Below are 23007 nucleotides of genomic sequence, written 5' to 3'. Positions count from 1 at the left end.
CAAAGATTTAGTTGAGGACCAGCCCTTGAATTGTAGGGCTATGATAAATATTTTGCTTACAATGCCGTGGAACTGGAAAGGCAATTTAATGTCGGTCATCTGGAGCGGTGTGTGTGTGTGTGTGAGGGAGGATGTCTGTGAATTTCCGCTTGGTCACAGTTACGACTGAATCGTCACCGTTTGTTTGACATTATGACAGAAATGACTAGTGATGAACTTTTGTCACACACGTCTTTTCCAGGATTTTTTTTCACGTGATTTTGTTGAAGTCAGCTTATTTAAGCTAAGGGGGGGGGTCGCAGATTTGCAAAATGTTGAGGAAATGAAAGGTAATACCCGTTGGCAGTGGGTATCCAGGGAAAGGCCGTGTATGTCCGAATACCGCGTCTAAGGAAGTCTACTAGGTCCCGTCACTGGCGGGCACCTGCTACAATGACATGCAGACTGCAACGATCTCATTTCGAGCACTGTCCCAAAGTCCTATACGAGAGAGCGCCCCCTTGAATCCGAGAAAAGATGCACATAGTATGGGATGGCCTTTGAACATCTGAAATCTCATCAAGTTGTATACAGAAAAATTATGCCAAGTCTTTGTGACAAAACCACACAGCTTTGCAAACTGCTAACACCACTGACACCAAAGAAACAACCCAGGAAACATCGTAACAGAGATGCTACCCCATGTATGCCAGGGTAATAACGTGGAGGACAAAGGAAATCAGAGTGTCCTTGGACGGCTCAAGCTTAATGTCCGAAATTGCCTTGGTTTATGTGGACGAAACGATGCCGTTCCCCGGCAGTGTCCATTTATTCTTTGTGGAACGCCAGTTTTTACTGTAGTTTAGTTGCTCATCAGGGACACAAAGCCATTGGGAACACACCTGTTTTTGAGTCGGGTACAACTGAACGCTACGGACTTAAGGGGGCCACCCTGTGTCAGCTTGAGTTTTGAAGCCATCTTTGAATTTGAAGCATATTAATAACTGAAGACCGAGTCGAAGATGGAAAGAAGGATCAAGTTGTACATGTGTTTATTTCTGCTGCGGGTGTGGTGTTCATTGGATGCAGGCGGGCCCTTCTTGGTCGTCGAAGGAGCGACCGTGTCTGCGTGGATCGTGACACCAGAGGACGGCTTGATGAGAGAGGGCGAGCTGGTGCACATGACGTGCATCGCCACGGGCCTCAGGTACTACCACGTGGTGGAGTGGCGCCGTCGGGAACCCGCCGAGGGAACTCTGCGATGGGGCACCGTGACTACGACGACCAACGAACGGTTTGTGTTCCACACGGAGAACAGTAGAGCCAATAACGCCCTCATCGTCCAAGACTTTACCGTCACCAACTTGCACAGAGTGGATCAGGGAGAATATGCTTGCAGTGTCAAAGACATTTTGGCCAATCCTGCCAGCGAAGCGGCTGCAACCGCCCCGATAACGCTTGAAGTGTTGTACTTCCCCAGTAAGCCCTTTCCCATTTGCTCCCCCGCCGGACCAATTTCAGTAGACACTGGTACCGAGTTACACATTCAGTGCTCGTCTGAGGGCGGAAATCCCGTAATCCATATGGGTGTTTCTCAAACTCCAGAAATGCCCATCGAGAACGCGTGGACATCTTTGACCGTCAACGGCACCGTCAGAATGTCACTGGATACGACGACAGAAGTAGCCGATGGTGGGACTGAATTCATGTGCACGATTTCTTCGGCATCTTTCCCCGGGAAAAGGCGTTCTTGCACTATTGGGCCAGTTAGTGTGGTCAGACATCCAACAGATCCCATATCACCGAGACCAAGTCAAGCCACAAGACGACAACTAATGATGCTGACGTCACTGCATGTGTCCGAAACCACAACGGGCCTGGCCGGTCCTCTGAGTCTACCCAATGCCTCCAGCCCTAAACCAACCCTACCCAAGGATAGCCCCACCCCCTATGTGCCGTGGATCGCAGCTTTCGTGGTTTCTGTTGTCCTCCTCGCAGCCATGGTCACCTTTATCTTCATCCTCGTCGTTTGCGTAATCAAACCCTTGAGACGTCGCTCTCAAAATTTCCCCAACTTGAAAGAAACTGCACCACCGTTCCCAAGGCCACTCACCTTGACTGAGTTGCAGACTCAGAACAATGAGACAATAGAACGTACCGAACAGCCAATTTACTTCCAAACAGTTGAGGCTGAATTCTGATCAACTATGGCTGAAGGCGAAATAAAACACATTAAAAAAAAAAAAAAAAAAAAAAAAAGAAAAAAACTGCAGTGGCACGGTTGACAGTCGACTGAGGGCGCTATGAGGACTCGTTGGTCCATAACACCCTGCCGTGGATGAATAGATTGTGATGTTCATTCGGGACTTGAAATGTTTGACAAAAAGCTGGCTATCCAGTGAACACTGAAGCTCATGTACTTTGCCGTCAGCGGTTTGACCCACTTCAAACGTCGAACTTCTGTGTCCAATTCAATTAATCGCAATCCCCCTAAAAGCAACAGAAATTCGGGAGTTGCTTCAAACGTCGATTTTCCGTGGAACATAATGTGATCTTTCATGACAGCGCACCAGGACAGGAGACATATGTAGTGATTAAGCCACACTTTCTCTTTGTGGTAAATTTTATTGCAGATAATATTTAAAAAGACGGTTTTGTCTGTTCACTGCTCCTGCTGCTCCTCCTTCTAAAAGAAAATGTCACAACCCAGGCCCCAAACTGACCTTGTCGGGTCGACATTATTTTAGCCATAAAGACACAAATGTTAGACATGGTGGAACGCTGGTTTCCTCATCTGTCTGCTCATCAATACCATGTTCAGACGGAAGATCCTCCTTACTCAATGATATGTCCACGGGCGAAATTGCAGCAGGCGCATGCGCATTTTCAAATGGAACCACTACGATTCTGATTTTGGACCTGTCAATTAAATTAGACACGGCAGACATTCGGCGTTTGAAGCAGTGCTACTAGTAAGCAGTTAAAAGTGGCAAGACCTGCTGAACTTTCGGCAGAAAGCCGGCAGTTTCTTCAAACGTCGATTTTCTGCCGTGTCCAATTCAAGTTTTGTACCATTATTAGAATTAGACACGGCAGAAGTTCGACGTTTGAAGCGGGCCTGAGCCCCGTGTGATTCAAAACATACAAGCCACCAACGGCTCCATGTGGTGCACGATGAGTGAGTGGGCAAAGCCCCCCCCCGCGCGTCTTCTTTTGTGTTGTAGGAAACCTGGGAATTCCTCTCAGATTTTCATGGGGAGGCAGTCGGTACGATAGAATGTAATCACGGGGCCGGCTGTATTGAATTTGAAATCGAGGTTAACTCTTCATTTTGGAATGTTGAGAGTAAATGATGCAATAAAGTGAAATTTCATGACAAATTTGCACCTGTCTACTCTGATGAATAATTTCAAAGTCATGATTTCACACACAAAAATGTACCTCTGTGTTCGAAACTAGATTTAGAACAAAATATTGAAAGGGGGGCTTTGAACTCACTGAAGTATAAAACAGTCTGGTGCCATCCTAATCGACGGTTTGCAATATATAAAACTGATTTGGGGAATGGCTTCCACGTGAACAGGGTCTACAGTCTTAGGGTATAGATTACGCGTCACACGGGGTTCTCTTTTGCCACAGATCATGCTGGGTGTCACCAATTACTTCTATCCCTAGAGTAGTCTGGTGTCTTTAATTTCGCACAGGGTCACCATAGGCCATCTCTGAAATGATTATTTGGTGACTAGACTTCTTTTTTGCCATTGGTCCTCCTCAGTTATTAGTCACAGCCACAAAGAACAATTCTCGTTTCGGATGTGGCCATATCTGGAAAGGGATACCAAGCCCCGGAGTTCCTTTCTGTCCATCATGATAACGTGAAATGAATTTGGCCAGGCTGGAGCTGAACAATATATGTAACAGATACATAGTGTATGTATTGGGTGATTTCGGGTGATTTCACAATATATGAGAAGTAGTAATAGATATGAATATGCCTATTGGTATAGTTTAAATTGTTTTCAATGAAAGTTAATTAACAACATTAGCTAGGATTAAAATAAATTTGAGAAGTGACTAATAAAAGCACGCCTCTTTCCTGAAGCATTCGTATAAAGGCTTGGATGGCCAGTAAGAGCAAAAATGACACCACACTGTTAAAACAAGTGTTAATCTTAACACCTTCCGAATTCCTTGTAACACTTTATGAACGCGTCCTAGTGTTAACAATCCTATTCTTAAACACGTTGATGCGTTTATTTTCTAAACAAAGACCTGTTGATGTTTTAATGAAATAGACGCAAAGACGCGTTTAAGTGTTAATTAACAAGACACAAGAACACTTTTATAGGGTAGTAACACTTTCTTAACACCAAAACACGTTTTCAGTAAAGATGTTTAATTTTAAGCGGGTACATGTTTACAAGACGTGTTTATAATAGGCGTTGGTTTTTACAGTGCAAAAATGGATTTTCACGTTCTGAAGTGTCAAAGTCTTAGTGGTGCTAAACGTCATAATGAAGTTATGCGTTGCTGTTGTCTCAGAGGCTGTTTTTGGTATCTTAATTTAGTGTTATGCACAAAAGGCTTACTCGAGCCTATTGCAGTGATTCAAAACTCTTGCCCCCTGAGGACGCGTTAACGCATAACTTGCCTCTATATTTTAAACCCTGCTTACCAATTTTGAGACGTCAGTTATACAGTCCATGCAGACCAGACGTTCTTCAATCTCAGAATTCTGCTGTCTGATCTCTGGTATTGCAAAATGCCGTCTTGAAATTTGTGGTACAGACATCACTTCGGTGATGTTTGCCTACACGAAGCGCTGACATCATCACGAAACCCTGACGCTCAGTGGAATCCGAAACGACGCAGTTGCATAAGGCTGCATATTTCTGGGCTCTCATGGTCCCGGAACGTATGCATTGTCACGCACTCGAGATCTCCGGTGACAAAAATCGAAGGCCCGAGCCACGAATTGTGATATCCGTTTCATGGTTCTTCGATCGGGTTTCCCTCTCCCAAATGGTGGTGTTCTTTCCTGAAAGTAGTACCACTTCTAAAGAGGGCACAGCTGCGCACGTGTGGCACGTCACTGTTTGAATGGCGCGCGTCTGCACGTCACAGAACAAGGCGAGTGGATTTGTAGCATCTTGAATTAACAATACCCAGCAAGAAATGAGACCGAGGGGTACCCCCCCCACATGTCCAATCCCTATACACATTCCTATTGTTACTTAACACATCCCCCAAGATGTCTGAAAGGAATTCCCCAGATTCCTGCGAGACAATGACCAACAAAAAGCAGGGGGAGTTCTCTCCGTCTCATACCTTGCTGCATATGGGAATGTATGGTGGCCAGAGCAGACTGGTGCCGGAGAACCATTTAGCTGTCGCTGTGAGGGAGAGCACCTGTTATTTCTGCGTCTGCTGGTTGATTTCACATATGCAGCAAGGTATGAGACGGAGAGAACCCCCCCTGCTTTGTGTTGGTCATTGTCTCGCAGGAATCTGGGGAATTCCTTTCAGACATCTTGGGGGGATGTGTTAAGTAACAATAGTCTGGAATGTGTATAGGGATTGGACATGTTGGGGGGGTACCCCTCGGTCTCATTTCTTGCTGGGTATAATTCAAAAGAGTGAAACTCAATCTTTTCGAGTGAAAATTCACTCCCGCAGTCTAAAAATAGGGACCAGACGTTTTAGAGTGACTTTCGCGAATCGAAAAGATCGAGTTTTAACTCGAGCTCCGATTGACGTGATTATTTTGTCAGAATATTTCAATCTAAATTGAGAGTGATTTTAACTCTAAATCGTCTTGTCCCCAGTTTCACTCTTTCGGATTTATTATGGATGTACGTTATAGGCCCAATCGTCTCTGGTATTGGCACGTGCTCTGATTGCGATGTTGTGAGAGAATTTAAGAAACGGGAATTTCAAGGGTAATAGTGGTTGGAAAAGTCCAATCCACAGAGCTTTCTCACATTGTTAATGTTTTCTGACCCATCATAGCCGTGATCTCCAGTATGTCTGACATGCGTGCACAAACTCTATAAATCGGAAAGAGTGAAATTGGGGACAAGACGTTTTCGAGTGAAAATCATCTGAATTTGGACTGCAAAAGGCTGAAAATAATCCTTTCCAGTGGAACCTCGAATGAAATTTCAATCTCTTGGAGTCAAGAAATTTACTCCAATTCGTCTGGTCCTCAATTTCAATAAGAGGGATTGAATTTTCACTCGAATGGAGGGAATGTTCACTTTGGAGTTTAGAGAGAAAGTCTGACATGCGTGCACGTGCGTAAGATTCGCGCTACAGGAACACGTAGCCTGACACTAGAGAACACACTACAGTGCGCAAGTGCTAAACGGGCAACGCTTCAGTGGATCAGACCGCTGGGCTGTATATTTTGGGAAGAGTTGAATTTGAAATCAATGGCCGAGTATACAGCTCGTTGGAGTATATGCTTCTTTTTCCTTTTAATACAAACTGAATTGCTTCAATCCCAAATGTTGTTACAGATAATCTTGAACAGTATTACTGCTACGCTAATGTTTGGGCGAGAAAACTTGCATTTAAGGGAGTAAGATTTTATACATCAAATCTAATAGAGTGGCAAGGCCTGGCTTAGTGGTACCAAATAACTGTCGGTCGTCAACGTACTAAACAGTTTCAGGTTTTTATTTGGTAACTTGACATATTAAGTCATGAGTTCCAGCATGTACAGACTAGTAGCAACGGGAATTCGCTGTCCAGGTGCGCTCTCACGACCATGGGCGCTTTGTTCTATTAACCACTGTAACACTGTAAAATCTACGACTGAACATACTAAACGAAAGTCTGCGGGGATGGAGAATAGCAACAAAAAATAAGCAATACTTAATAAACCTCAGACAAGGAGTTAAAAACATTATTATTATGGCTAGGTCTAGCACATCCTACAAACTCCCCACGAAGTCAATCATTGTCATGTTGGTCTTTTGTGTTGGTCACTCTAACCACTACGTTGCCTATAATAGTGGGACATCCAACACGATTCGTCTGGGTACCAGTCAAGTACAAGCCTTCTCAGCTTAATATACGCATTACACAATCTAGGGTATATTTGTATACGCATTGGGAATGGAGACCCACGGGGACCCTATCCTCAACAGCATGTTTTGCTTGTCTTCCAAGTTTTCCAAATGCAATCGCTTGTTTTGAAAGATGCCCGCACGGGCTGGCAGCACAGAAGCTCTCTTTCAACTCAAGTCACGTTCAGCTCCTAACACTACGGCTTCGGTTTGGATGTCCACGGAAAAGGCAACTCACAAAGTACACCTAATATTAATTCCATCAAATTTATTGTTTACCTTCGTCTGTTGTCAAGTGTACAAAGGAAAACAAAAACGCAACTCGTACATTTTAACCTTATAGAATAAGACGTTTTGACTCTACAGGTGTAGCCAGAATATGTTAAGGGTGTCGAGTATTAAATAAAATCAACAAATTAGAATAATAGGAGGAGATCTCAATTTCGGTATATGTATTTTTGTAGATTAGTTTATTTGCATGCGGGAATGTTTAACTAAGCGTATTCCAGCTACGCCCAGGAAGTGAAATGTATGAAAATTGCAACGACATACTTAGCAATTATTGTTTTCGACGAGCAAAGGTAGAAAAGTTTGGCCTTTAGCTTAAAAACCCCCAAAAGACCATCGGGCCAAAGAGCTCCTGGCTTGCATTGGGAAGCTTAATGACGCCTGAGGGCAGCAAACAAACGGGCTCTTTGCAGGCGCGTTATTGCTCTACGAACAAGTGAGACGGACCGGTGTGTTTTCAGCCATCGACTGTCGAAACGTTCTTTCCCCATTTTGGTCACTTCTGGGTACTATCTCGTTTATCTAACCAATTTGCTCGTCGACACAAATCCTGCCCGGTTACCCAAAAAAAAAAAAAAAAAAATTTGCTCACATGCAAGAGCAAGACGACGCCGTATGGAAAGGAATTTTTTTTAAATCACAGAAAATTATCTCGTTGTACTTGGGCCTTTCGGAACTGTCTCGGTACTTTAGTTGCTGCGTTTGCGTGAGCTTTCCTCGGAAAGTGATCTGCTGGTAATCACCGGTGTCCTCCAGAACAGATAGTGGCTGTTTCCTGGCGAAAAACAAACCAGCAAGAAGAGAACAATTAACAAACGCGATTACAAGTCTACAGGCGGAGTGATTAAGTTAGTTGATCAGTACCGGTACCAACATTAACGCCGTCACGTGTTTGTACCATCTTCACTGCCGCACGAAGGGAAGACTATCCGGTTCGTAAGTGACTTCATCACAAAGGCGGACGCGCCACGATTTGCAGGCTCCCATCGCTGAAGTTGTGCGTTAACTTCCGGTTCCCTGGTTCCATGTAAACGGCAATAAATGCATGTAACTCTATGTGCAGTGTATGTGCAGCGGGCGTGGTTTAAACTGAAGTGACGTCACACTTACGAACCGGATAGTGAGACTCCACGGAGCTGGATCTCGATCAGCTCCCAACACCGATTCACTCCATCCGTTAGGTGGTTTCTGATGTCAGTGAACCAACGATGGATCACTGATCAAGATGCAGCTTCTTCCAGAAAGACTGACATGTACAGTCTACCCCGATGCTGTCGTTTATTTCAGATATCAAAGTAAAGAGCTGTGGTTAATTCATCAATCACAAGTGGAAACACGAAACGAACTGCAAATCAGACCACATGTATTGGAGTAACAAGGGAATGAAAGATGACAATGGTATGACGTAGCCTGTGACTTGACTCGAGGCAAAATGGCTCACAAGCCGTTGGGTTGTGCCATCTGGTTAATGTGACAGCTGCCGAAGGCCCACTTCAAGTCTGCTTTAACCTATACACAACACCAATGGGGGGTACACAACGCTAAATTCTCGTTTCCATATGTATATGGTCGCAACGAACACTAACTGCACGCAAGACGTATAGACGTCTTACCATAGAACACTGTCTTATGATGGAAACCGCCTGGAGTGCGGTTGGTTCCTAATTAATTTTATTCTGGAGATAAAAACCATTCAATCCATAAGAGTAAACAATATGGCGTCCGAAAATCAGAAAGTTTTTGCATAAAATGCTACTTTAGGTGGTGTTACCGCCTCTTGAAGGCAAACTGATACCCAAGTTTAATGTTTTTGCCTAAGGTCAGCTATTCAGTTGACAATTGGTAACAACAATAGCAATGGGCTAAATGAGTGATACCAAGCGAGAGCAACACCGCCCGCCGGTCATACCAGCGTGCGTGTTTGTATAGGCCAACTTATATGGCGACTCAACGCAGACAGTCGGCAAAGTTGAACCAGGTTTAACTCTGCCGACTGTCGCCGTCCCTATTTGCGTCTGCATGTCGCGATAAAGTGTTTCCATGAGAGCGTAGCGTCTGAAACTGATCGGCGATGCTCTCTGCGTCTCCTTACGTCAACATGGGAGCCCGGTAAAACGAGGAGACGCCATTGCTGCGACAACACCACATCCAGACACTTGTCTAGGGCACTTGCAGTAGTGGCTTTCAATAAGCATTTGCAAGTTAAATTTGAATAAAATCCTGTACACTTAGGTCTTTAAATTCACGTGAACATAACAACTTGAATTCTCCATACTAAAACCACTGTTGCTATACTTCATGATTCGGGGCAAGCTTTTGCTTAGTTACATAAGAGACGCCTTGCAACAATACACTGTTCTCAATGGATAAGAACGGCATAAAGGAACCAGTCCATTCCAGAGATGGTGGTCGCTATGCAAAAGCTTGCCCCAAATCACGAGGTATAGAAACAGTGTCTTTAGTCTGGGGAATTCAAATTGTTGCGTTTCTATGCAATCAGATAACACAGTGTACCAGATTTTATTCAAATTTAACTCGCAATGGCTTATCATACACTGAGACTTTTCTTTTTTACTCTTATGATGAAGCTTTCTATTATGTTTCTTGCAACTTTTATATAGGGCGCCAAAAAGACAATGGTTCTGCAGTAATTTCCGTCCCTGCTATCTCCAATCGTTCAGACATCCCAGCTGGTGCCAGAGTTGATCGGCTAATCCGTTTTAATAATTTTTTTGTAATATTATGACTATTGGAACTACATTATGTTTGAAACTACATCTTCGTAAATCGAAACCGGAATCATTTAGGATCGCACATCGAATAATCGATTCAAGCGTGGCCATCGAGTCTGGCAGGATTGCACCAACGCTGGCTGGGTCTGTGAAACTGATCCCAGAGAAGTAGAAAAATGAGAAACTCGAAACCACGATCATGCATCTATATGCACTCTGTTTACCATCGATTACAAAAAACACCGATTCTCTATTTTGGACTAAAAATTCCAAATAAAAAAAAAGTCTTGCACGCGTCCTACAAAATACCGATTTCATATTATAAAAATATTTGACTAAAGTTGAAGTTGATGTGTTAATCATGCCATCCATAGTGTCGAATTATTGGACCTTCCAACATACGATATCCTGTTCGTAAGTGTGACGTCACTTCAGTTTAAACCACGCCCACTGTACATGCACTGCACATAGAGTTACATGCATTGATCGTCGTTATGCATGGAACCATGGAACCGGAAGTTAACGCACAACGTCAGCGATCGTCCAATGGGAACATGCAAATCGTGACGCGTCCGCCTTTGTGACGAAGTCACTTACGAACCGGATAGACCCTATGCATCAGTGCTCTGAAATATATGATTGCCGAGCTTTCCGCAACTGAGTACCTTCTTCAGGAAATATATGATTGCCGACCTTTCGGTAACTGAGTACCTTCTTCAGGTCTGATTTAATCTTATATTCTTGTCGAGACCTTATGCATGACTTTTTTTGAGATGGTTAATATCCCCTACCTTTATAGTTTTTTCGTCAAGATTAAAGCTTTTCTATAAAACTGACCGAAAATCTTGAAATGGACAGCCAGTCACTTCACACCTGGTTACTTCCATAATTTGGGATCCTCAAACAAAAAGGTATCCTTGCAGGCGTAGAGTTAAACGCAGCAAACTGCGTGTGTGCCAAATAACCCCGCGCATTATTTCCGGGCCCCGACCGGTATACGAACTCGATGAAATTATCAAACCGAGACTTCGCCGGCAGTTATTGGATGTAAGAAAGAAATCTACCTTGCCAAATACGAAGTCCCCCCCCACGCCCTGGAGGGGCCAAATAGAAAGAACTCTGCCACCACCACCACCCAAAAAAAAAAACAACAACAACAAAAGACAAAACAGAAAACGGTGTGAACGTGCCTTGTTGGGATGTTCAGATCAGATACATAACCCGATCCGTCGATTCATGAATAGAATAATTCAAAGAGTGAGCTTCAGGGAAAAATCTCGTTAACTTCTCAGTAATAGACATTCTTCATTGTGCACATTATAAAGTGCACAGTGAGAACTTCAAGAAATAAAATTTGAACGAGGGACGATTGGGGGAAAAAAATCTGACCTAAGTGCAAGGGATAATGTTTACGGGAGAATTGTACGTGTCTGCCCCCCAGCGCAATTTGACCTCTGCCGAACGCGGGTCGGGTGAAACGAAAACACGCTCTTAATCAAATTGTCAACTATGTGACAATGGTGGGGCAGACTCATCGTAGGGCGAAGCAGAAGGATAATGTCAGGGTATCATTCGGCGATCGTGATCGTATAAGCATGCCAAGTGCGGAGCCGTGGAGCAAACAAATTTGACGTCGGAATGGTTCACGAGATACCAATCGCAACGCCCAGTAATGTCCCCAAACGAATTTGGGACGCGTTCGCACTGCCTGGTCATGTCGTTAGTATGACGGCGCATAGCTGATCGAATTCGTAGAAGACTTTGCTTAGCTGATGCACTCTCGACATAAAAATGGCCGAGAGAAGGACTCGGCGCCATGAAGTTCGTATCTGTTGAACATTTCAAGTCTGTGAACGTCATTGCGGCGATAAACTCTGTAAGTAAAATGCCCACAAAAGGTAAGAACCATTTCCATTTGCACATATCCATCTAATCCCTCTCCTCTCGGGTTTCGCCTTGGGCTTGCCATTACAATGAGCGTAAAGTACGTAACTTAATCGGCAACCAATAGTGATGAAAGGCTCGGAGTCTTTAGTGGTACGAATTTTTTTTCATTTTAATGATCTGAAACGGGAGGTTTCAGATAATTGTGCTGCACATATGTTGCATGCAATGTTCAATACCGGACTGAGCCAAGTTGTGAGCGCGACGAGTGTTTCCGGTGTTTTTCTATCAGAACGACGACAAATATGCCAAATACGAACGGCATGTTAACCAAAATGTTTGTTTTTTAGCTTAGTTCATTAGGTTACAGCTTGAAAGAAGAAAAAAAAGAACTGCATTATAGGGGTTTAATATAAATTTCCAAAAACAAGTACACTATCATTGAGGATAGGGTTCGTTCTGTGATGTCAGCACTATTCCCTAATGTGCAGATACCATAATCGTTTAAGCATTTGTTTTCTCAAATCTTGCTTCCACATGGACGTTTTACTCATTCAAAAAAGCCACACTTGTATGCCATCATTTCTGGAAATGACTGAATATTATACTGGTGCATTAAAAAATTCAGTGGTGTAAAAAAGCAGATATTTTGATTGCTATGCCATTTAAATTTTACCCAATCGCACAGAGCATATCGACAAAATGGACTATTGAAACGTGATCTGCACAAGACATGGTTATTGCATGCAGAGAAGTACGCTACAAGATTAAAGATATCCCCCAATACGTGCGATTTTGTAGTGCGCCTCCAAGAGTTTGCAACGCTTTGGCCAATTACTGTGCGCGAAATCTGTTGACCCTGTGCGCTTTTGGAAAGGGTCGACAGATTTTGTGCGTTGTGATTGGTCGACGCGTTGCAAACTCATGGAGGCACACTACTGTAAACCGCCCGTATTCAAAAGTACGCTCAAACAGCGATCAAAGCGTTGTGTGTTTTTTCCCCGCATTTTGATACGTAAAAACACTCGGGCGCTGGCGATGCCTCAAATTGCCTCTTCATTTTGTGTCTCATTTTAATATAACGTTTTCTCTGATGATTGAGTACGGACTGAATGAAAAGTCATGACGTTACGAGAACATGAGAAGGAATCATCCGGTGAGCGGTTGACAGTCATTGTACGGATACCAAAATAAAGCCATTTACTATGAACTCGAAAGGTAGTACTTCTGCAATTGCAGTGAGTTTGAACATACAAGTCATGGGCGTGGTCTCACCTTTCTTCACTACCTGCTGGGCGTCTTCTCCCATGGGCTTGTCCATTTCCTCTCTTAGCAACGTGAGAGCCTCCAATAGTATGTCAACTGTTCTCCTCTGCCACGCCCCATGTGATCCACCGGGTCTTTCCATCACGCCGAAGGGAAGATTTTCTACACACAAAACAGAAATCAAGAATTATTTTGTATAGCAGAGTGATAACGAGGGTGTTAAATTAACAAATTTGGCAAAAAAGTCAATATGCATTATTTTCACATCGAGGTCTTTCAGTGTATTGTAGCCTAGACTATAGTGTATGGTCTTTGAAGCTAATGAAGTTATCGTTTCCAGTTAGTTTCTTTTCTCGTAAAGAAAATGTTTACTTGGCAAAACCAGGGCACCATTCAAATATCATCATAATGTATATCTCTAGTGGCTGGTTCTCACTGAACTTCTTCTCGGTACGTGTATTTTGCTCAACAACATTTTACTATTTAGCATCTCGGTGAAATCGGGCCTCGGGGTCTTGCACTGAAGGAACCTGTGTGGCGTACAACTCACGCCGTGACATTCTCGCTTTAGCAGCGCACACTCGACCGTTTGTTAATCTGTGTCAGTGCCGATTGCAATGAAATAATGTGCGCTTGCGTAGATCTAGCAATGCTCGTAGCTTGTGTTCCTGAGAAACTCATTTCACTACATTTTACTCATCACATTGTTACATGGTTAGGCGTAATTGTTTGCTTTACGGGATGAAAATATTGCGCCCACAGGCCGGACATATGCCCCTAAGTTGATTAAGGACAATGCTTAAGAGAAACGCGCCTGGTCCCCATTCTCTTCTGTTCAAGGGGGGGGGGGCTAGGCCCTTCCTTTTTAAAATTCATGTACACCAATCATACGGTTTGCAATGCTATCAGGGTTTTTGTCCAATGTTACATAGTCATAAGGGGAAGTACAAAGAAACGGGTATGATCATTGGTTCGACAATAATTGTCGGCACTCGTTTTCGTATGTAGGAAATAGTCTTCTGTTCTTCTTTTTCATTTGAAAGATCTTCTGTATAATTTTCAAGAAGTTCTTTGAAATGGAAAGCAGAACAAAACGTCAAAGAGTCTGAATGGTTATCTTATAATAATCATTTTGGCTTAACTAAACGAAAAAAAGATGGAAAATAGCGATCTGGCAATCTCACGAGAATGGTTAAGGGCGTTTGTACTCACCGTCTTCTGAGTAAGGCAAATCCATTGTGTTGGCCATTTCTGTGAGCGTGGCAAGAAGCACCACAAATGTTGCTAAGAGCACACACATTTTTGTGGCAGTTGTTCCTGTCATTTTTCCCGTGAGCTGTCGTCTACCTGTGCCTCGGAGGTTAAGAAAAAACCCTAAATCTCTTGGGAGCAGTGAATCGGGAGAAAGATCAACTCGTCAGACAGACCGAGAGCGGACGATCACTGTTCACGAAGTGGCCAATCTGGTCTGTGATCGGAGTGTGTAATGAACGAGACCCGGGCTTCGTTCGCGCCTTTTATGCGGTGACGGGTGGCTCCTTTTCTTTGTAGGTGGCGCGCAACGGCAAACAAAAAAATTGGCACCTCGGTTATTTTTGTTGGGAAATGACACGTCCCCAGGCGCTTCAAATCTCGCACAAAAGACAACCAGTCTCCTTTTGAGGGGCAGACGCTGATGGAGTATCAGTTCGTGTCGTAATTACACAAAAAAGCAACGCGTATCGTGTGCAGGAGTGGCGTGGATCGGTGCTGATTCGCGGCAAAGAGCGGGCGAGAATAAAAATGCAAAGGGCCGCATCCCAGGAACACTCTGTCCCCGCGTGCGGTCCCTCGGACCTGATTGGTTGAGATGTTTTCTGTAGTGTTGACGCATGAATGATCCCGGATTTCCATAGGCTAACACGGGGATGACGCTGACCGTAATTTGCATACAACTTTTACACGTTTCATTCCCCTGGCACCCCACGTCACAATCTCCTGCATTAAAAGACCTTTCACTTCGGCAAAAATTAGCAGTGATTTATTGCGAACGAAATTACTGTTACTAATTTTGCCAAATGGAAAACTAAGCCTATACACAAGTGTTCAGAAATAAGAGCACAAAAAACTCATTTAGCTAATTCATTTCGATTCATATACATGTAAAATGATTTGCAGTCATTCTTGTGGACTAGTTCATTAATGATTGCCTAAGGAGTCACATATTTTGAATCGAATCAATTGTCATTCGCAAAACAAGCCTGTTTCAGTCTGTTGAAATTGTGTTGTGCTTTCTTCAAATTCTAATTATTGTTGTTCTTATTGTTATTTAAAAATCTTTAGACAGGACACACAATCAGCTCAAAGGCTGTTTCACATCCTGGTCCTGGGCAGTACAAAAAAAATGGACAATTAAGAAGGTAAAAAATGGTAAGAATAGAATTGGCCAACAAGGGCACAAAACTGTAAAAAAAAAAACTAATCAAAAATAAAGCGTCTTATACATAATTTTAAAACCATCAAAAGAGGATGCATTATGGACTTTAGCTGGTAAGTTGTTCCATAATAGCCCCAGAATAGTTGAAAAATTGCTTAACACTTTCCATGTTAGGCCTGTAGGGACCACAACTTTAAGAGAATCAGCGTTTCTAGTGTTAAATCCATGCTATCAAAAATACATCTCAATATTATTACAAAGTTGTCAGGGCTTAACCGTGAACACATTTATACATATTACAAGCTAAATAAAAGTCCCTCCTTTGCTCAAAAGTCTGCGAAGAAAGGGCTCTGATGGTACCATGAGAATTAATATAATCAAAGTTATTGGCAACAATCATGGCTGCTCTTTCTTGTAGCCTAGAAAGAGTCTTCTTGCCTACTTGGCAGTTATTGAAAAAAAAACACGATTCCAATGTCCCCCTTTGAGAGAATAAAATTCCAAGGTGAACGCGAGCCATAAATCTAAGAAAAGTCTTGTTACGTTCACTACCAACCGAACTTGGAGAACTAATTGGAATTTTTTCTCCTGATGATCGCGGAACCATTGTCCGCAAACGTCCTTTCGATGTCAGAATCCACCAAGACATACACACGAGGCTATATGGACACCCCGCGGGCTTTGTGGCGGCATCGTTATAAAATCTCCCTCAAGATCGATTACCGAGGAATCGATCGCAATTTGGAATATTTTTGCATACAGGCCTATCTGGAAATTATTTGCGGGAGACCAAAAAAAAAAAAATTCACTCTCCCGGTGACATCATCCTCAGATATTATGCCTGTCTGGAAAAAATCTTGGCGTGTTGATTTCACGGTTTTCAATTCTCTTACTCTTCATTCAATTTTTTTTTAAGTTGGTGAAGAAGTTTAATCTCTATAGCTCTACAAATTTTGTATTCTGAAAGTGGTGATATTCGTTTGTACTTTCGTTTGATAGCTACACTATAACCTGGCTGGGTTTTCTTTTGATATTTGAGAAACAATAATGATTTGTGTTATCGAATTCCTGTCACAGTTTTTACCATCTTGTCCTTTGGCGAGCACTCAGATCTGTTCGCGGTGTTTGATGAAGGACATCACCGCCGTGTTTCTGTCCAACGGCCCTCGCTCCTATTTCTCGCTAGTATTGGGGGATGGAATTTACCGTGCCGTAACGCTTGGCTTGATTCGGAGCTTGTGCGAGGGGTAGAAGCGTTCAGAATGCCGGACAAAAAGGTGGAAATGACTTCTGTATGCTGGTAATGTAGGTGATGCATTGATGCCTTATTCGGTCCTGAAATCGCCCTACTTCATTTCCCCTCGGAAGGGGCTAGGCCGTCGTGGTTTTGCTTCGTGATAGATCAAACCTATCCGGTTGAGCAGCCGACGGGTTCAACGCACTTCAACAGCAATACAACAAACCTTTATTGATGCTTTTTTTGGCTGCAGTGGGTGAAAACTAAACCAAATCCACTTCATTATCAGCTGTATTGCTGGTTGGCATAGAGGGGGGACTTATTTGAAGTCGCTCCGATCTTGTCCCGATGAAAAATTTCAAGTCATTAGTACAAACTCTTTTTCCACTCTGATTCCAAATTAGTAAAGACATGCTTTTGCGACAGTAATTAAAAGCTATACCCAAGGCCTCCTCAAACGGGACTTCACAGGAACTCACAAATCTATCCACTTTGTCAACAGGGCTCGATCTCATTACCTTAGAGCATGTTCTGACGATAGACCTCTTCATTAATAATTCATAATTATGCACGCATGCGCACAAATGGCCTTGGCGACAAGAAGTGTGAGCGGGCCATTAATTATTGTACAGGGTTGCGACTTCGATGATCAATTTTTCTTACTTTGTCAAGTTTTTTCCTCAGAAAATCGAATTGAATCATTTTTGCTATTAGTTTCTAATTTAAGTGGTATTTTTTAGAGCTCTGTTAAAAGATTTTACAACCGTAATTATTCCTGTACGCACGAGTGAGGCCCCTTCCACGATAATTAGCATAAATTACATCGTAAGTGTTCTTGCAGCCAACCTCTGCATTTTTGAAAACACGTACTGATGCTCACTGTACCTCCATGGTTCAATGTACATGTACCGGTACTGTACCCATTCGATTCGCTGCTTTCTGCACTTGGGAAATCTGAAGAACCAGATCTCCTTCTCTTTGGAATCTGCACTTTGTCTTGTATAACCCCGAACACAACTGGATACCATTTCTTTCGGTAGTACTCCAAGCTATGACCAAGTTCAATGGTAAGCTATGTACATGTACGTGTATGTACATGTACATGTTCATCGGTACGTGTGTTTATAAAACGCACAGGTTGACTCCAAGAACACTAACGATGTGGTTTATACTACTTCTGCTGGAAGGGGGCCACACCTAAGAAACGACGATCTCGTGCGCACAGGAAAAATTACGATTTTAAAATCTTTTAACAAAGCACTAAAAATTCCACTTCAATTAGAAACTAATAGCAAAACGATTTAATGGAATCTTCTTGAGAAAAACTAAACAAAGTCAGAAACCTGAGAGGAAATGATAATCGAAGTCGCATCCCTGTCCATTTTCAATGGGCCGCTCACACTTCTTGCCGCCGAGGCCATTTGTGCACATGCGTGCATAATTATGAATTATTAGTGAAGAGGTCTATTCCATTGTATTTTACACATAGGCAGTAAGTAACGTCAAGAGCACCCCAACCCAGGAAGAGACTTTGCTTTGAGCAACGAATCAGGCACGCGTATCTACATGTACATGTAGATACGCGTTAGCGCAAATTCCAACATCGCATGTGCAAACTGAAAAAAAAGATAATTAAGTCGGAGGTCATTCGAGAATAACAACACCAAATAAGGGCAGATCGGGAAAAAAAGAACCAACTGTTGTTGTCAAGAGAGGAGTAAAATTTTGGTCCATTTCATTTCCCTTTAAAAAGTGTGACAAAAGCCTAAAAATGCAACCTCACCCACCAGAGAGGCTATTGAAAGGTCACATGAGAAAAACGCTTATTTTTTCCCCACTTTTTCAATGAAAGTTTGGCCTCCCCACAAATTTGGCCCTGGAACTGATAGGCACGCGCGGGGGAGGTCTGTGTTATCAGAGAAACTGTGTATCGACTCAAGTTGGATGGAGCTCGAGTACATAAGTCCTTGTTCTTTTGATATACCGAATTGGCTCATTCCATTTCCGTCTGACATTTCAATCGAGCGCGAATCATGTTAAACCTGTCGACTTGACATTGGCGGCTGATTTATCTCTCCACCAAAACTAGAAGCACCATTGTTAGATAGGACAGTGACGAAGTGAAACATAGCAGACACCGACCTCGACAGTGTTTTCTGAATAGCCTATCCGGAAACTAGCATTGTGGTAGATTCCTGGAATAGTCTCATTACTTTGATATCAGCCTTCGGCGGCGTTTCGAATTCTATGACATCACCTTTTCTTGAGTGTCTCCTCGATGACGCAAGCCGGAAGATGCGCCGCCAGTGACGTAAATTTTGCCAAAATGCACCATGAACTCTTTATGTCACTAACTAATCATACCAATAATCTGTTTTTTTTTTGTAAATGATTGAGTTCTACCTTCTTACCTTCAAACTGCAAGGCACTCAGAAAAATTCGCTCGTGAACAAGGTCCAAGAGGATGGAAGTTTTGGCACCAGAGAAACATTTACAAGTACATCTTCCGCGGTTATGCGGGAGATGATTGCCTCGTAAATTCGAAATACGCCTTGCGCGAGGATTCCAACCGGTCAGCAGGCAGGTGTGTTATGCTATAAGCAATGGCGGACTGCCGCGGGAGAGGGGTTTTGAAATAGCTGATCAGTTGTAGCGAGAACAGCCATTGATACACGTTACAATTAGCCTTTTGCAAGTTAGTCTGGTGCAATGAGTTCTTTAAATTCACGTGAACAAACAATTTGAATTTTCCATACTTAAGACACTGTTGCTATACCTCGTGATTCGGTGCAAGCTTCTGCTTAGTTATGCATAGGAGACGCCTTGCGTAAATACACTGTTTTCAGTGGATTAGAAGGGCACAAAGGAACCAGTCCATTCCAGAGATGGCGGTCGCTATGCGAAAGCTTGTTTCGAGTCACGAGATATAGAAACAGTGTATTTAGTCTGGGGAATTCACATTGTTATGTGCAATCAGGTAACTCAGTGTACCAGATTTTATTCAATTTCAACTGGCAAAAGGCTTACTGAAATAAGAATTGTTGAATAATAAGTTTGTTGAATTATCAGGTAAAGTCCAACGACAAAACGGAGGATAGCACTGACCGTTTTTTGGACACAGGTTCCAGAACATTTTTGAAATTCTTATCTCTTCCCGGACTTTGCATCCTCCGATGAAGTAGTTCTGACTATGGGAAATAACATAGGATCCAAAAATAGCCTAAATACATGGCTTCCTATTCCAAATGGGACTGTGCATGAATACGTTTAGAATCAAAGCCATCACGAGAAAGATAGCAGTAAATTCTGTGTTTTGGAAACAAGGCATACAGACAGAATTGCAAAATGGTAATTTCATAATGAATTCGTTCAGAAAATATTTCTGCAAAAAGTAGCTTCCTATAATTGAGTTTATTCTCAAAGAATAAAAGTTTAGAAAAAAGGGGAAAAAAAGAAAAAAAAAATGGAGCGTGAATTGTCCAAATGGGCTGTCCCCAAATCGAGTCTTCAGTAAAATAATGTCCAACCTTCTTTGGTTGGCGAGTTTTTGTGTTCCGCACGTGTGACCTGACTGAAATCTTATCCCCGGAACCGACATTCATGCATCGGCATTTTCTATTCACATATCGGACTTCTTGTGTCGGCTTCCAGGATTCTGTGTCATCTAAAGCTGAACGTTACCTCGTCGTCTTCTCTCTGCTCGCTTGTGCACTGTATGATTTATATGTCAGGAAAATGGGCAAAAAGTCAATAATTGTTAAGGAAGTCACACTCAATAGGCTTTATTTTAGCAGTAGAAATCACACAAACAAAAAAAATTCAGGAATGCCGTTGGGAAAATACGGCAGTCTAGCTAGAGAGTTGTGTGAGAACTCAGCCTTAATGAGCCTAGCCAATTTGGAATTTAAAAAACCCAAAGTGGAATTTTCATTCGGAGACCAAACCAAAATCCAGTTCTGAGATGGGATTGCGAGTTTTTTCAGGTACATGTAGGGCCTAACAAGAGCTCAAAACCCAATGTTGGGCTCACAATTCTTCGCACGTCGCTTTCCGATCCGAACATTTTTTAGCTCACTTTATAAGAAAGCACTTGATCGGGTTTACATAAACCTCCACGGACACGGGCCCCTGCGTTACTGTAGAGGGGTCCCCGTCAGACAGAGTGCTGACGTCGCTTGGTTGGAGGTGTTCGTGTTTGCTGGACGTGATTCGGGCGGAAAAAGTGCCATTTTGTTCGGAGTCACCTGGCAAGCTGGTGCAACATAGACCTAGAAGATTTTGCTGGGGCCCTTGTTGTTACACATGTTCCTGCTAGTGTGATGAGTCTTGACCTCGGTCGGCATTTTGCCCGCACAACTTCTCTTGGCAAAGTGCCAAGCCCCCCTCAACCCCAGTAGACCAACAGTCTGACAGACTTTTTAGGGTTCAACAATGCTGTACCTCAAATGACAAATGATCACATCTTCCGCAAAACAGTCTCCACAAATTTGATCTGAGGAGAAACGTGTGTCTTCCCCTCCCTACGAGCCTATTACGATATTGCGTCGCGCAAGGGCTACCGCACATGTCCATGTCAACAGTTTTGATTCCTACCAGTAGACCTGTATTTTTCCTTGTCTCTTAACTTACCTAATCAACTCCCAAAGTTTATCTGTGTTCGTGGGGATGATAGCAGGCTAGTGATATTACCGGAAATGGATGAAACGAATATAACAAAAAAGCTGGTTACACAATGGCAACATGGATTTACTTCAAAGAATTAAGGATGTTTATAGCTTTTAAGTGTGACGGTTGTGATTTTGCCGAGAACTTTTATTACAATAAGCATGTGTTTCGACCAGAAAGTGGATCGCAGAATGGAACTTTTGCCAAATTCACCCAGGAAGCCAATGTCAACGTGGCATATACTCTTTTGACTGCCTGCCTGACTGTATTCTATCTAACTTCACCTGCCCGAGTGCGAAGCACGGTATTGACAACCTTAGGGCAAACAAACAATGGATCATCGTATTTGGAGACAAGCTCAACCGTCGCTGTCTACACCGCAACGGCAATGCGACTGTACCTTCCCGTCCACCGGGGCGCACCAGAATCACGGCCCATTGACATTTTCCTCTGTCTCGGTCAAATATTATATTTCCTACATAATCCTTGGCGGTATCATCTTTTAGGGTCCCGTGTTCAGGGGGGGGGATCGCGTTGCCAAAGCCAAATACCCAGAGTGCCAGCCGGGAAGACGAGCCGGCTCCGCTCGGCCTTGCCAAAATATTTGGCTCTGCTTCATTTTCGGACAGGCCCGTATTTGACCAGATGGATCAACGATTTTCTGAAGCGCAAGACATGAATTGGCGTTCCTGCATCCGGCAGTCTCGATAGATTGTAATTTAGACCTGTATGCTTGGTTTGGACTTTTCTTGCACAAACTATATGTCGAAGATATAAATGTGCAGGTGATTCAACCTCGGCCGAAATCAGTGACATTTAATTTAGGATCAGCCCTGAAACTGTCATGAAAAGAAGATGGAATCGGCTAAACACGTTAACGCGTCTGTAATAGAAAGTTCATTTTCGTAACAAAATATCTCTGAAACGAATAATTCTATAGTAAAATAGCCAGAATACTTAGCATAACTGTCATAAGCCTGCTATCGCCATTGGCGGCAAAACGATGTGAGACCATCAGGCATCAGCCATTAATAGGCCGATCCATTAAGCCCCACCCCCTATTATAGGATCAACAAAAGTAAGGGGGCCACGCTCCCGGTCGAAAAGGTGGGGGGGGGAGACACTGGCTCCCCGCTTCCGCCGCCACTGGCTATAGCTATCGCTGCAGTCCGCGTTTTCTTAGCTATTTTACAAAGGAATTGTGCGTAACCGACTAGTGCTTAACTATGGAATTTGAAGTTTCAAATAGGGCCTAGATTTTATCACACAACCATTTTAAGCTTCCGTAAAGATTATGAATTTGCTTCAGTGTTACGTGATTAAAATTCTTGGCTAGATCGCGAATCATAATTATGGGTCATATTGATTGAAAAAAATAACATTTTGATAATAATATATTATATCAACCGAAGGATTTCCAACACAGGAATTACGTGACCGAAATTCATCAACAGAAAAACATTTCCTATG

General features: G+C 43.0%; 2 protein-coding genes across 2 annotated transcripts; one reads left to right on the top strand and one right to left on the bottom strand.

Moving 5' to 3' along the window:
* The first annotated feature begins 796 nt into the window (after positions 1-796).
* Positions 797-2216, top strand: LOC147796481 (uncharacterized). Its single transcript, XM_087147437.1, has one exon. The coding sequence runs from the start codon at positions 1002-1004 to the stop codon at positions 2178-2180; it is 1179 nt and encodes a 392-aa protein (XP_087003563.1). The 5' UTR covers positions 797-1001; the 3' UTR covers positions 2181-2216.
* Positions 2217-6430: 4214 nt separating this feature from the next.
* LOC110982700 (uncharacterized) lies at positions 6431-15011 on the bottom strand. Its single transcript, XM_022241319.2, has 3 exons — positions 14432-15011; positions 13229-13381; positions 6431-8112 (listed from the first exon to the last, which is right to left on the bottom strand). The coding sequence occupies exons 1-3, from the start codon at positions 14541-14543 to the stop codon at positions 8027-8029; spliced, it is 351 nt and encodes a 116-aa protein (XP_022097011.1). The 5' UTR covers positions 14544-15011; the 3' UTR covers positions 6431-8026.
* Positions 15012-23007: the final 7996 nt, after the last annotated feature.

The sequence above is a fragment of the Acanthaster planci genome, linkage group LG16 (genome assembly GCF_054643075.1).
Source record: "Acanthaster planci isolate LZ-2023a linkage group LG16, COTS_SCS, whole genome shotgun sequence".
In the NCBI taxonomy this organism is placed as follows: Eukaryota; Metazoa; Echinodermata; class Asteroidea; order Valvatida; family Acanthasteridae; genus Acanthaster; species Acanthaster planci.
This window is presented reverse-complemented; position numbering and strand designations above follow the sequence as displayed.